This window comes from Marmota monax, unplaced genomic scaffold, assembly GCF_021218885.2.
Source record: "Marmota monax isolate L192 unplaced genomic scaffold, Marmota_monax_Labrador192_F-V1.1 WCK01_AAM20220418_F8-fsc00005, whole genome shotgun sequence".
In the NCBI taxonomy this organism is placed as follows: Eukaryota; Metazoa; Chordata; class Mammalia; order Rodentia; family Sciuridae; genus Marmota; species Marmota monax.
Window position 1 is genome coordinate 10,481,133 of NW_026692254.1, and position 14,504 is coordinate 10,495,636.

At 41.0% G+C, this 14,504-nt stretch overlaps 1 protein-coding gene across 1 annotated transcript in view; it reads right to left on the reverse strand.

The window, feature by feature from the left end:
- Positions 1-2,721: 2,721 nt before the first annotated feature.
- Positions 2,722-14,504, reverse strand: part of Apmap (adipocyte plasma membrane associated protein) — a 33,598-nt gene continuing 21,815 nt past the window's right edge. Inside the window, exons 4-9 of the mRNA XM_046435330.1 lie at positions 13,648-13,740; positions 12,098-12,214; positions 10,688-10,862; positions 9,953-10,087; positions 8,014-8,206; positions 2,722-3,848 (exon numbers count right to left, since the gene is read on the reverse strand). Of these exons, the coding sequence (XP_046291286.1) occupies positions 3,639-3,848; positions 8,014-8,206; positions 9,953-10,087; positions 10,688-10,862; positions 12,098-12,214; positions 13,648-13,740 (923 nt within the window). The 3' untranslated portion in view covers positions 2,722-3,638. The remainder of the gene's footprint in view (positions 3,849-8,013; positions 8,207-9,952; positions 10,088-10,687; positions 10,863-12,097; positions 12,215-13,647; positions 13,741-14,504) is intronic.

A 14,504-nucleotide genomic window follows, 5' to 3' on the forward strand; every position in this document is an offset into this window, starting at 1 on the left:
TTCATTTCATATGTTACTGAATAATATGTTCCCCCTTAGACCAGCCGTGCTAATGCCATAAGGAAAGACACTTAGCAGGCCCATGCAACCTTGACTTCTGGAAGCCAACTGCCAACATGCCTTAGCATTATCAGAGACACACATACCAACTATGTCCCTGAAGACACATTGTTCCTGCTGCCAAAGACAGCTGTGGTAGATCTGAACAAAGCGTGAAATAAAACATCCACATGGAGATGGGAGTGAATGTCAACCTGGATGACCTGAAATCCCAGGCTACCAATCTAGTTTTGCCCACTTTTAAAATTTTTCAGCTTGACCCTTACACAAAGGGATTTATTCTGACACTAAAAGCAAGTGGTTCCATCATCTAATGTTACTATCACTGAGAAAAGGTAAGGTTAAGTACCCAGGCTTCTAAGATCGATCAGGATTATGACCAAAAAAAAAGAAAAGAACTTTTGTTCAAGGTCTCAAACTGCCCAAAACCAGTCAAAATCCTGACAGCCCTGAGTGTTCCATAGTTTTCCCCAAACTGCTGCACACTCCTTGCCAGCTGTGCACACTCCTAAGGAGCCAGATCCACAGCCACATGGATCAAAGTTCTCTATTCTCACCTTCAGACTCCTGCTTAGTTTAGCTTCCCCTGCAGGTAGCAGATGATTCTAGGCTGTGATTAACGCCCCACCACTGCTCATGGGAACTACCTGTGAAGCTTCAAACCACAAGGGTACCCAGTCTACCCCAAGACCTGGCATCCCAGAGAATTCTGATGTGCCACCAAAGTTAGAGCCCGAGCCCCACCACAACCCATAGGCTACAGCAGTGGCCACTGCACAATCAGACACTGGGAAGGTCACCTGTCTCCAGTCCAGCCTCAAAGTGCCTCAATCATGGCACAGGAGTCTCCAGCTCAGTTGCCTTCTGGCTGTGACTCTGGGCAGTCACTGACTCTTGGAGAATCAGTTCCCATCTGTACAATGAGACCACATATCCTTGCCTCATTAAAAGTTAGTGTACGGCAGCCAGATGTGACATGCACACCTGTCATCCCAGCTACCTGGGAGGCTGAGGCAGGAGGATGGCTTGAGCACAGGAGTTCCAGGCCAGTCTAAGTGACATAGTTGAACTCTGTCTCAAAAGAAAATCAAATAACAAAAAGTCAGTGTATATGAAAAACTTCCAAGACTGTACACCACTCTGCAAGTATATGCTGATAGTAAAAGAAAGGGGTTTGGGGATGCAACCCAACTATAATGGTAGAGTGCTTGCCTAGCATAGGCATGTGTAAGGTCCCAAGCACCACATGTGAAAAAAAAGAAAAAAAAACTCAAAAGGAATTTCATTCCTATGAAAGTTAATAACTGAATCCTGACAGAGTTTTTGTGATAGATAATAGAGGCACCCAATGAATCACCGGGTTGATTTTTAAAACATGTTAATAATTCACACTAGAGTAAATCCCTTTTATGTTTACCAGCAGAAGCATGTCACATATTTAAACCTAACAAGAAGACTATCTTTTTCACCTTCTCATGCCAAATTACCACATAAAACACAGGAAATGACACCTGGAGACAGAAAATCAACACCTGAGTCAAAATCAAGACTCCTTTGCTGAAAACTGTGAAAAACAATTTACCAGCTTCTTTGCACCTTTGAGAACTAAGCATTAAGCACAAAGTTCTCTATTCTCAAACAACTGAGAAGTCAGCATACAGGCCCAGCACATTTAAATTGTTTTTATGACACAGTGATTAGGCATTACCTTATTATTCTTTTGTACATGATATGTCCCATCATTAGCTGTTTAAAAGTATTTAATAGCCAGGTATAGTGGCACACATCTGTAATCCCAGGTACTCAGGAGGCTGAGACAAGAGGATCACAAGTTCAAGGCCAGCCTAAGCAACTTAGCAAGACCTTATCTCAAAAAATAAAAAGGGCTGGGAGTATATCTTGGTGGTACAGCATGCCTAGGTTCAGTCCCCAGTATCCTCAAAAAAGTAATTAATAATGACTACTCAATTTTCTTTCCTATAAAAGCAAATAAACAATATTAATTGTTGTTCATTTGATTAAATACAGATTGTATCAGTTGGACTGGAGCCAATCTTTGCATCTAGTCTACTGTCACTTTATTCCACATAAAGTCAGTCCAGCGGAGGTGACACAACAGATTAATCAAGATTAACTCCTTATCAAACCCTTGGTACCTCCACTAACATGAGGGCTCTTTATATTCTTTATATTTTTATATCATAGCCTGTTTAAAATATTATCTGTCAAGTTTTTCAGATGCTTCTAGAGATACAATCTCTTGTGCATTCTCACAAACACCAGGAAAGAAAGGAACAGCTGTAGGCTAGAAAACAGTAAAGAAGTATAATATCAATCTATCAAAAAATTAATCAACAAGGCTGGAATGTAGCTAAGTGGTTGAGTACCTGCCTAACATGTGAAAGGTCCTGGGTTCCCTCCCCAGCACTGAAAAAAAAAAAAAAAAAAGAATCAAGGAGGCAGATGGCTGAAGAAGGTTGGTGTCATCAGAGGCTCCATGACTTCCCTTCAGAGCCAACTAGATAGGATGTTTGGCCCTAAAACAACTCTTACCGAGATGATCCTCACATCAACACTTGATGGAATTAAATTTCAGTCATTTAAAATAAGTACATAAGAAACTCCCGGTCCACATCTTCAAAAAGTTAATCAACAGAAAAATGGATTTTATATTATTTATTATTATCAAAATTAAGACCAGTGTATAGACTTCTCAAGATACACAGCAACTTGGGGCTTATAACACTAGCACAAATATGATGTCAACATATGCACTATTTATATCTGTGAGTCTAGAGGTGAAAAAAAAGGATGTTCCTAAACACACCCCTGCAGTAAGTACTAAGCTACTGGATTGTCCAATTCCAGCAGCATAAGTATTCACAGAAAGAAACCCCAGGAAGTCTTCTTGCCACTGGAATCAGCCTACTTTTCCTACATGCTTACTCAAGGTCTTGAAAACTTCCAGCATGAAGGAAGGCCAGGCCACAGCAGGTGGAAGGTAGGAAGATACCCCTCCACTATGGAGGGAATGCTCAGGGACCAAGGGCCCTTGTCCCACATAGCTCCTGAGAAACAGTCTAAAGTCACAGTTCACACAGCTCTTGCTGGCTAGCCTCAGTATATTTCTACTGTGTACCCCTGTTCTCCTGTACCAACATCCCCCACCAAAAACAAAACAAAACAAAAAAAAAAACATAAGAGTATAAAGATACTGAGGCCAGCAGAACAAACCCTGAGCCCTGTTAAAAATGCATGAAGTTTCCCCAAGTTCTGGAGAATTACTGTACTCAGAAAGCTTTTTTTTTTTCTTTCTTTCTTTTAAGGGAAATGGCTTCACATGAATTTATCTTCTCCATAGCAGATATTTTATGCTTTCCTCTAAAGATGAAGTCAGGCCCAGGTGATGGGTGCCCCTTGGGGGCCTACACATTCTCAAGGTTACAGTAGCCATTCCGATCACACCTCCGAGGACCGATAGGTACATGGGGTCAGAACTGTGTCCATAGCTCCTCCTGGATCAGGTATGATGGCCGAGTATAATGACTCTTAGTGCGCATGGTGAGCTGCTGGGCTGACTAAACAGATTGAAGGCTGAGTCTGCAGATGAAGGGGGACCTGAAGGAGCCCAGGTACAGGTGCCCATCATGTTCATGTACCTCACTGATGTAGGTGGCCACCAGCCCATCAGGATCATGCAGGGTTCTCCGGAAGGCACCACTGTCACTGAGTTCTAACACGAGGCTGTACCGTGGCACAAACTTCATCACCGTCTCCTGACTAAACAGCTGGAAGGGAAGCACAGTGCAAGGAGAGCTTACATTCTGACTACAAGATTGCCCCTTGCCAACTAAGAATGATCAGGTTCCTCAGGGAAGCCCCATAGCATAGAGCTAAGAGTGGCCCCATGCCCCTTGCAGATCAGGCAAAGGAGGACAAGCCAGCATGAGGACAGTGCAGATGATCATGGAGAAACACACTATAGCCAAAGCTGAGAATGACCTCACCCACCAGAACACTGGGTCAAACCCAGAACAAGTTAACCAGAATACACAAATCCTGATTAAAGTATTTCAGACATACAATGTATACATAATGGAGATTGAAGAGCAATTCACATTCAAAAAGAGCCTGGGAGTTAAGTAAGTTAAGTAAGCAAGTCCACACACCACACACCTCTAAAGCCAATTCTTCAACTTTTCTTGAAGCTAGCACACAGAGCCTGAGGGTACCACCTGGCACATGATACTGAGAAGGGCACTTCTGACATCTCCTGGGCATGCCTAGCCAAGGGGCTTATTAGACTTGGATTCTGTGAGCAACATGGGGCTGACGAAGAGTTTTAAGCAGGGAAATCACTAGGGAGAGAGAATTTCTGACTGAGCAGAAGGACCTCAGGTAGGTAATTACAACAAAGTACTTAGCTGCATAAGAGCAGTGTCTAGAAGTTAATAGGAAGATTAATTCAGGTGAAAATACCTAAACAATTGCAACTGTCCTGGGGATAATGTCTCCCAGTCACTGAAAATGTTTAAGAAGACATTCAAGTCAACTTAGCTCTAGAAGGTTCAACAGCAATGGATCAAAGTTGCTTTCCTCCATAGGGGCTTTCCACCATGGAACAGCCCTCCCACTGTCTAGTCATGTATCTTTCCCTCTCTTTCCATCTTATTCCAAAAGATCTCACCCTCTCTCGTTTCAACTAGTTATTCTCCCAGAAACCTCTCAAATCTCCACCTCTATGTCCAAACCAGTGTTAATTCCCTGGCTGCCTATATTCAACTCTACCTGGACCTCACAACAGTACTTCAACTTTGACAGAGTCCCTGGCTCTGGAGACAGGCCCTCACACCCATTGTTAAAGCCAAAAACCTAACCCTTACCCTTGATCCCTGTCCTTCCATGCTCTACAAGTCTTGTATTTTAGTAAGCTTTTTCATGGCTGTGACCAAAATACCCAAGAACAACTCAGAAGAGTAAAAGTTTATTTGGGGTTCACAGTTTCAAAGGCCTCAGTTTACAGACAGACAACACCATTGCTTCCCTGATGGTAGCCAGGAAGCAGGGAGCAAGAAAGGGGCAGGGGAAGAGGCCACAGGGAAGATGCACCCTTTCAGGGCATCTAACTCATCCAGTCAATGCCCCCACCTTCCTACAGTTAAAACCCAGTCAGTCCATTCAAACTAGGATGGACTAATTGTTATAACTCTCACAATTTAATCATTTCACCTCTCAATATCACTGCGTTAACAAGAGCTTTTGGCGGCTGTCCCACATCTAAACTATAACACCTGACCACCTCAGAGTCTTGCAATACAACCTATGTTTATGCCACCCCAACCCTGGGCCCTGCCACCACCTCTCCCTGACCACCAGCCCTCACCTCAGGTCCCCCATGGCCACTCAAGTCATAGCTGTAGTTACCTTCCTAAGACATTCTCTGTCCTATGTCATTTCTCTACCTGAACAATTCAGTCAAGAAGCCCCTAGTGTGGCTGAGCAGGTAGGTGCATACAGAGGACAAGGAGATTATAGTGGCCTAGCACAGGTTGTCAGAGCACAAACAGAGTAAGGGGATGTCCCTGCAACCAAGTGGCCTGGCAAAAGAGAGTAAGAAGAGTGTTCACCAGGGACAGATTGGTACAGGGTATCAGAGCCCTTGAATAAAAACACAAGCTCCTGCAGGCAGTCAGAAAGAAGAGCTGGCCCAGTGTGGCAATCGAGAGCCCCAACAAAGGCCATATGAGAGATGGATTATGGCTATATTTGGGGGAACTGATTAAACTGGTAAATATATGAAGGATAATGGTATCTAGATATTTCATTGTTAGAGAGGTATAAATAATGAAAGAAATAATGGGAGAAAACTAGAATTAATCCTGTGGTGTTGGACTGAAATTGGATATACCTGCATGAACAGCTGTGTTCGGTTTAAACAGATGACAAATTAACATAGATGTAAGTACATATTCCTGAGCTTTGTCCTTTGAGGAGGCCAGAAAACAGGGACATCCAAAAGCAACAAGTGAACCATCCAGACCTCCAGAAGGAACCATGGTTCATTAGAGAAATGGCCAATTCTAGATGCAGGGCAGGGAAAATACATGTTCCTGAAACAACCTGTGTGACAGTGACAAAATGGTCCAAGAATGAAAGGAATGTGTCCAGAGGTACAGGAGCCACACTGAAGGGACTTCCACTGGCCACAGATGGACAATATGAACATCAAGATAAATAATGATAAAAACATTATAACCACTGATAAAATGGGAAGCCATGGGATAGCACTGATTATTAATTATAAATGGACAAAGAATGACTTTACAACTGAGAGACCTGGCATTTGATCACCAGAATCAGGTGATCAAAACTGCCACCACTGCTAATGAGACAAAAAATATCACATACCCTTTGACTGTTGCACTTCCATGCTACACCTGCCAGTGACACAGAACCTGAATTGAATCATGAGAAAACACTACACTAATCCACATGGAGGGACATTCTGCAACATAACTGACCTCTACGCTTCTAAAAGGTCAAGGTCAAAAAGTCAAAACAAGACAGGAATTATTCCAGACTGAAGGAGAATAAAGACACATGGCAAATAAAGGCCATGCTTGATTCTGGGTTGAATCCTTTTGTAATTAAGGACATTAGGACAACTGGCAAAACCTGAGTGAAGCCTGTGGGTTAGTAAGGTATCCATGTGAGTTTCCTAGGTTTGGTTGTTGGTAATAAAAGACAAAGTCCTTACAGGAAGAAAACTTCCTAGTATCTGAGAGCACCAGGAGCACCAGGTCAGCAACTTATTTGCAAATGGTTCATGGAAAAAAAATTCTTTGTCCCCTATATACTCATTTGTTATAACTTTAATATTTTCTCAAAACTAAAAAAATAGAATGTTCTAGTTGAGGAAAAGAGACACAACCTTCATCCCCAAGAAAGAACATATGACTATCTCATTCTGGCTATAGGAACACAGACAGAAATTGAGCATAAACCATACTCAGCTCCAGTGGGTGAAAGATGAGTAAGAGGAGACATCATGGGTAAGGGGAATTATGGCTCAAATGAAGACCACTGAAGGCCAGGGGCCAACCTGACCAAGAATGTGAGCCCACATACACAACCCAATACAGTGGGCTCAATAACTGCTGCCTGCCACCTCCAGGACTCTAAGTTACAAATATTTGATATCAATTTCAAATACCTATTCAACTTGCATTAAAGAAGCACCTGTCAGCAAGTTACTCCCCCACTGTGCAAATGTGCTGAGCTATGATTCAGGGTATTTCATAAAAGGCACTAGGAAAACTGTAGGATGATGCAAGAACATAAAAAATAGGCACTAGGAAAACTCTAGGATGATACAAGAACATAGAGATAAATGATAATAACATTATAACCACTGATATGGCCATGTTGAATGGGTTGTGGCTAGCCATTAGTGGGGATGGATGATTTTGTTTTAATGGGAAAGAGTTTGGTATGTTAAGAGGTCATAGGGCAGAAACCTATGGAGATAACAGGACAGAGTGGGTAGTATGGAGGTGAGTTTATATGTGTGGCCACAGGAAGAAGAGGAAGGTACCTGATAACTCTGTGGAGGAAAAGACAAGGGGGGTGGGTGTAGGGCAAAGTCACAGGGTCTGGAGAAGAGTGGAGACAGTTGGAAACAGCCATAGCAAAGAGAAGAGAATGAAACTGACAGGCAAGGTGGAGGCCCCAGAAATCATAATGATGGGTGACAAAAAAAAAAAAAAAACAGAGAAACCAGAAGAGGGCAGAGAATCAAAAAAGGTTCAAATGTTTAAATTTATATGTCAGGATGAAGAATAAAGTGGGCTTGTAAGTCATCATTAAAGGGTACCAAATATTATAAGCAGAACTAGAAGAGATCATAATTAGATTAATTTACTTTTTTTAAAGAATTATAGTTTTGATAGTTACCTTAAAAATGATTCTTTTAATATAGGGTCTCTCAGATAAGAAATCCAACATGGAAAACCCAGGATTAGGGCGAATGGTTGACATGGCGACCCAGTACCCCCCGGAACTGCTGGGTCGGATGTTGTCAGGAAATCCAGGCATGTTCTCCACAAACATATCAGCCCCTCCTTTCATCAAGCCAGATACATAGACCCTGAAAAATTTACCCAAGCAGGCAGTGAGTAGTAGCCCTCCAATCTGAGAAAAAAAATTTTTACCAAACTGGTCTTGGTCCAAAAACAATTATGGAAACTACTATAAATGTATACAACATGCACACAAGCACAGCTGCCATGAGGACATCGTCAAGGGCCCCAGAGCAGCATGAATAGGTGGTGTTGAGGGGACTAAGGCCCACCTGGCAGAGAAATGGAAAACAAGCTGTGCAGTAGCATTAAATCAAGATACTTTTTCAGACTTGCAACTCCCCAAAAGAATGAGAAAGGGAAGGAAGGAAACCTATCCTTGAACTTTGCTTTTACCATTTATGTCCATATTATTTTCTTGTTGTTGCTGTTGTTCATTAGAGTTGAATATAATAGTGGAATCCACTGTTATACATTCATACATATACACAAAATAAATAATATAATTCGGCCAATATCATTCCCTAGTACTTCCCTTTTCTCTACCCTCCTCCCTACCCCAGCCCCTTTTCTCTACTGATCTCCCTACAATTTTCATTAGATTCCCTCCACTCCTGCCAAACTTTCTTTTCCTTTTTCTTCTATAGCTTCCATGTTTGAGATAAAACATACAACTCCTGACTTTGTGAGTTTGGCTTACTTTGATTAACATAATGTTCTCAAGTTCCATCCATTTTCCTGCAAATGACATAGTTTCACTCTTTACAGGTGAATAAAACTCTATTGTGTATATATACCACATTTTCTTTATCCATTCATTCATTGATGGACACCTAGGCTGGTTCCATAGTCTAGCTAATGTGAACTGTGCTCCTATAAATGTAGGAATTTATACATCACCATAGTATGCTGACTTTAATTCTTTGTTTTTCTCCTTATTTTTTATTGGCACATTATACATAATGGTGGATTCTGTTGTCACACATTAGTATATGAACACAATATAACAATATACTTTAGCCAATATTCCCAAATATTTTCCCCACTCCCCTACTGCTTACTCCCTGGTCCCTTTCCTCTACTAATCTCCCCTTGCTTTTCTCCTACACACACTTTTCTTTTCCTTTTTCCTCCCTAGCATACACATAGCAAAAAAAAACATGACCCCTAACTTTATGAGTTTGGCTTGTTTTGCTTAACATAATATTCTCATGTTCATCCATTTTCCTGCAAATGATATAATTTCATTTTTCTTTATGGCAGAATAAAACTCTATTGTGTATATCTACCATGTCTGTCATTCATCCATTGACAGACACTTACACTGGTTCCATAATTTGGCTACTGTGAACTGTGCTGCTATAAACATGGGTATGCATGTATCACTATAGCACGCTGACTTTAATTCTTTAGGATAAATATTGAGAAGTGGTATAGCCAGGCCATATGGTGGTTCCATTCCTAGTCTTTCAAGGAACTTCCATACCGATTTCCATGGTGGTTATACTAATTTACAAAACCACCAACAGTATAAAAGTTTTCCTTTTTCTCCACTTTCTCTCCAGCATTTATTATTATTTGTATTCTTGATGACTGCCATTTTGACTAGTATAAGATGAAATCTCAGTACAGTTTTAATGTGCATTTCCCTAACTGCTAACAATGTTCAATATTTTATCATATACTTTTACCATTATTACAAAAGGGAGAGGTGCTCTGCTGCGTCTCAGAGTTATGTCAACCACATTTCCACCCTATCCCAGGCTATGGTGAGCTCTGCTCAACAACTGATAGTTCAGTTAACACATACACACCTTCGTATCCTTGCCATGGTTGTTTCTGCTACCAGGACAAAATCTTCCTCAGGAGAAAGCTGGACTCCATTAGGGAATCGTAACTGGTCCAAAAGAACTTTCACTTCCTTGGTCACAGTATCATACTCTAGCAGGCTGTGGAGATCAAAAATGAAGGGTCACACAGATAAGAGTCCATGGCCTTCAGTGGGCTTAGAGCTTTCCTTCCTATTCTGGGCCTCTGGAGCATGAGCTCTAGAAGGTGACTCAGCCTCCCACTGGAGTGACCAGGCCTTGGGGTCCTCTGCTTAAACCTTGTCTAAGGCTAGCCAGTGGGGGCCTTTCCCCATCCACAGCAGATCCACAGCAGCCTCTTCCAGAGAACCCCACAATCGATTAATTCACTGACCTAAGAGCTGGGTCAGCACTAGAAACACCAACTTTCTGGAGACTGGAGACTGGAGACTCCCAGTCATAGGAGTCTCCCTTCTGAGGAGTAGCCGGAAATGCAGGCCTGCTCTGGTACTTTAGCAGTCTGTCTAGACCCACCCCCTTGGATGGACTGGTCAAAAAATTTCATTTTAGTTCCTCAAAGAGGAAATGATAGCTCCATCACTCGATTCTAAAAGCCATTCCTACAAGCAGAAATATTTTGCTCAGAAACACTCATATGGCTCCTAGAAGTAATGAGTTCTGATGAAGCTACCACGCCTGGCTGATTAGCTAACTTAGGGGAAGACTGAAGTGAACACTCACCGCCCATCATCAGTACCCTCCATGACCAGAAGCAGATAATCCCGTCTTTGCCATTTACTGCTGGAATCTGTAAAATAAATCTTCCTCCCATCCCGAGTGATGGTCAAATCATTCACAAAGGACATTTTCTTTCCCTCAATGGGTGTCTCAGAGGACAAAAGAAGTTTCACTTCACCTGAAGTTAGGAAAAACATTTGCTTTTACTCTAAGAACTTTCTTCTCAATAATTTCAAAACATTAATCAGCCTAAATGGTGTGAAAGGAAAAAACAAAATGAGCTTCTCCATTGTCATAGGTCAGAAGATCTGTTCTTTCTTATGTAAAAACAGCATATTAATGCTAACATAATAAGGAAGAAGAAAAAAAACGTATCAAGAGTGTTATGTTAAAGGCTTTAAAGTACTATTTTGCTTGAGAAAAATATGAATGTTACATTCATTGGCTTTTAAGTAAAGAAGTAGCAGGAATATGTTCTTAAAAATAGTAAGACTCAGTGACATGCACCACAGTTGCAGTTATTACAGAGGCTGAAGCAGGAGAATCACTTGAGCCACATTTGAAGCCAGTCTGGGCAACACTGTAAAAATCTGTCTAGACTAAGCTAGACTTAGACTGAAATAAAATAAAATAACAACATAAAATAACATTACAAAATAAAATTAAAAAGTAAAATATAAAATAACGAAATAAAAATAATAGAACATTTATTGAGTATTAAGCTCTTTTCATGTATAATCTAATTTAGATCTTGGCAGCAATACCACAAGACAGGCCCAACTACTATCCCTATCTTGTGCACGAAGAAACTGGGCATACAGAAGCCAGGTAATGCATATAGTTGCACAGTCATCAAATGGCAGAGCAGGGGCTACCCAGGTGGCCAGTCTACAGGGTCCATGATCTGGCCCCTACAGACAGTCTCCTCCATGGCATAAATTGCCAACCAAGAAAGTACACAGAGCAAATATTGTAACACAGTCAAAGTGACATCATGACCAGTCAGGGGATAAGGGAGAAAAAAGATGAAGAGCTGGAGAAAGAGAAAAGACAAAGGGGGTGGTAACAAAGAGATGAGAAAAAATAAACAGGAAGACAAGATACAGAAATACAAAGAAAAATAAAGATAGGAAGAAAAGGTCTAAAATCCCCAAATGCACCTCCTTGAGACCCTGTGGCTAAAATACTAATAACAGAAGAAATCAACACAGATCAAATGCCATCACACAGAGAGATCTGATGGCTAAAACTAGTTGACATATGTAGGCAATGCTTTCGGTACCATTCAGTGAGTAAGAAAATATTAGAGTCTCTAGCAGACCATTCTTAACAAATCCTATTAAATCTACTTATACACACATCATATAAAAGAGCTGAAAACACCACAGAAGGAAACACATTATTGTCACATACGTTTCTGAGGATTTACTTCAAACAGTCCCTTGTATGCATCAGCCACAAAAAGAGTTCCATTGGGCCCTGCCCGGATGCCCAGAGGTCTCCCACAAGCAGGCTCATCATCCCGGGTTTCTAGGAAGACAAACAGACAGGAATTGGTGGCTGCCCTCCTCAGTGTCCAAGTATCTCATCCATTTCTACCTAAACAGACATCATGATGTACAGAGCAAAAAGAGTCATAGCATTAGAACTAGACCAGTCCCTACAATGCTCACTTCATGATGTTCAACGTAGGTACTACTGCAGAATACTCACTGAAGGTACTCACTCCAGGGTACTCACTACAAGTGCTACTATTTAGATGTCCACAAAGAGTGCTCACTATGGGCGGTGGTGCTTGTGGGTACTCATTGCAAGGTGTTTAGTGTAGGTGCTTGGTGCTGGTGCTTACTGTGAGGTGCTCATTGTGGGTTGCTTACTGCCAAAACGGAACAGAAAAAGGAGGTTAAATAATCAAGCTTAGAGTATGAGCCATCATATAAAAAACTGAGTGGGCATGAGTACCCATGAATAGAAAGATACCTGAAAAGTTACTCACTAAAATATCCATAACAATTACATCTGAGAAGCTAAGGTGATTTTTATTTTGTTTTTATTATGTTTGTATTCTTTCCATTTCATAATGAAAATGCATCATTTTACGAAAATATTCTAGCTATTAAAAATGGTAACTAGGGGTATAGCTCAAAGGTAAAGAGCTTGTTCAGCACACACAAAGCCCTGAGTTCAATCCCCAGCATCACAAAAAATTAAAAATAAAAATCCAGGCATGGTGGTGCATAGCAATAATCCCAACAACTTGGTAGGCTGAGGCAGGAAGAACCCAATTTTGAAGCCAGCCTCAGCAATGTAGCAAAACTTTCAGCAACTTAGTGAGACTCTGCCTCAAAATAAAACATTTTAAATAGGAGTTGGGATGTAGCTCAGTGGTAAAGCAGCCCTGGTATCAATCTCCAGTAATATAAAATGACAATAAAAATAAAGTAAAATAAAATAGCATAAATAACATAAAATAACAAAATAAAAATTTAAAGAAGCCTTGGATTATCAATTTTTAAACAGTGGAAGTCTTCTAGTTTAGGTTTCCAAAACCTGCAATGATTTAAGAGCATTTCACTTTGAATGACACTGTTACAATTCTCCAAAAGCTAATACAGCCATTACACATGAGCATTCCAGTCATGATAAAGCCACCTACTTTTCTGTAACAGCACTTCAACATCATCAATTAACCTCTAAAACCACCACAAAAGTGACCACAACTTGAGGAATAGTGAAGAAGTATAGCCCCACAAAGTATCCAACAGGTTCCATGGCTACCGTCCAGTTGGGTAACCACCAAGCCCTGTGAGGTCCAGCAACCAACCACCTGGCAAATGCAAATTCCACATCATGTTCTCTCTGCCAAATGGTCATGGCTTCTTCTTCTCCAAGGGTGAAGCTGGCTTCTAGAGAAAAGCAGTTCTACAGGTGGCACCTTTTTGAATGATTTGTCGCCCACTTACTGCATGGGCCCGAACCAAACCGGGCAATGGTCTCTATTTCACCACTTTCAAGTTTTACAACCCGGCCATCTGCTGTGCCAGTAAACATCACATCTGTTTAAAAAAACAAAGAAGGAAAAAGATTATTAAGAGTTGGCCCAAGAATTGTGGCCATACCACCTTCTTCCAAAACGGAGGTGACTTGGTTGTTTTTCATCTCATGAAATGAAATTGCAGTTCTGAGGATGAACAAGAGGTGATGTCTGAGAATTAAACTTACACTGACAAAACTGCAGGGGCCTAGGGAACTAGCATGTGGGTCTGATACTGACCATGCAGGTAGGGTAAAACACACAAAAATCAATGATAAAAACTGAGAGGCTGCTATTGCTTAGTCCTGAAAGTCTAGACTGATACTCAGGACCCAGAGGCACAGATGCATGTTCACCTCAAGGCAATATCTGCTGCTGATGCCAATGACTTCCTACTAAAGAAGAAGAACTGCTCATTTGGGCAACATAGGTACTAAAATTAGAAAGAGAAGATTAGCATATCTTAAAGCAAGGATGATACGAAATTCATTAAACATTTCAGTTTTTAAATGATATATATTTAAACATGTAAACTCTAGGGCAACCACTATAAAAAGTTTTTAATATATATACGTGTATTTGTGTGTGTGTGTGTGTGTGTGTGCGTGTATTTTTTTAACTGATACTCTTAGGGAGAAAACTGAATCATAAAAAATGTTTTTGGGTTTTTTGTTTTTTTCCCAGTACTGGGGATTGAACCCAGGGTGCTCTACCACTGAGCCACATCTCCAGTCCTTTTTATTTTTGAATTTTGAGACAGGGTCTTGCTGAGTTGCTGAGGCTGGT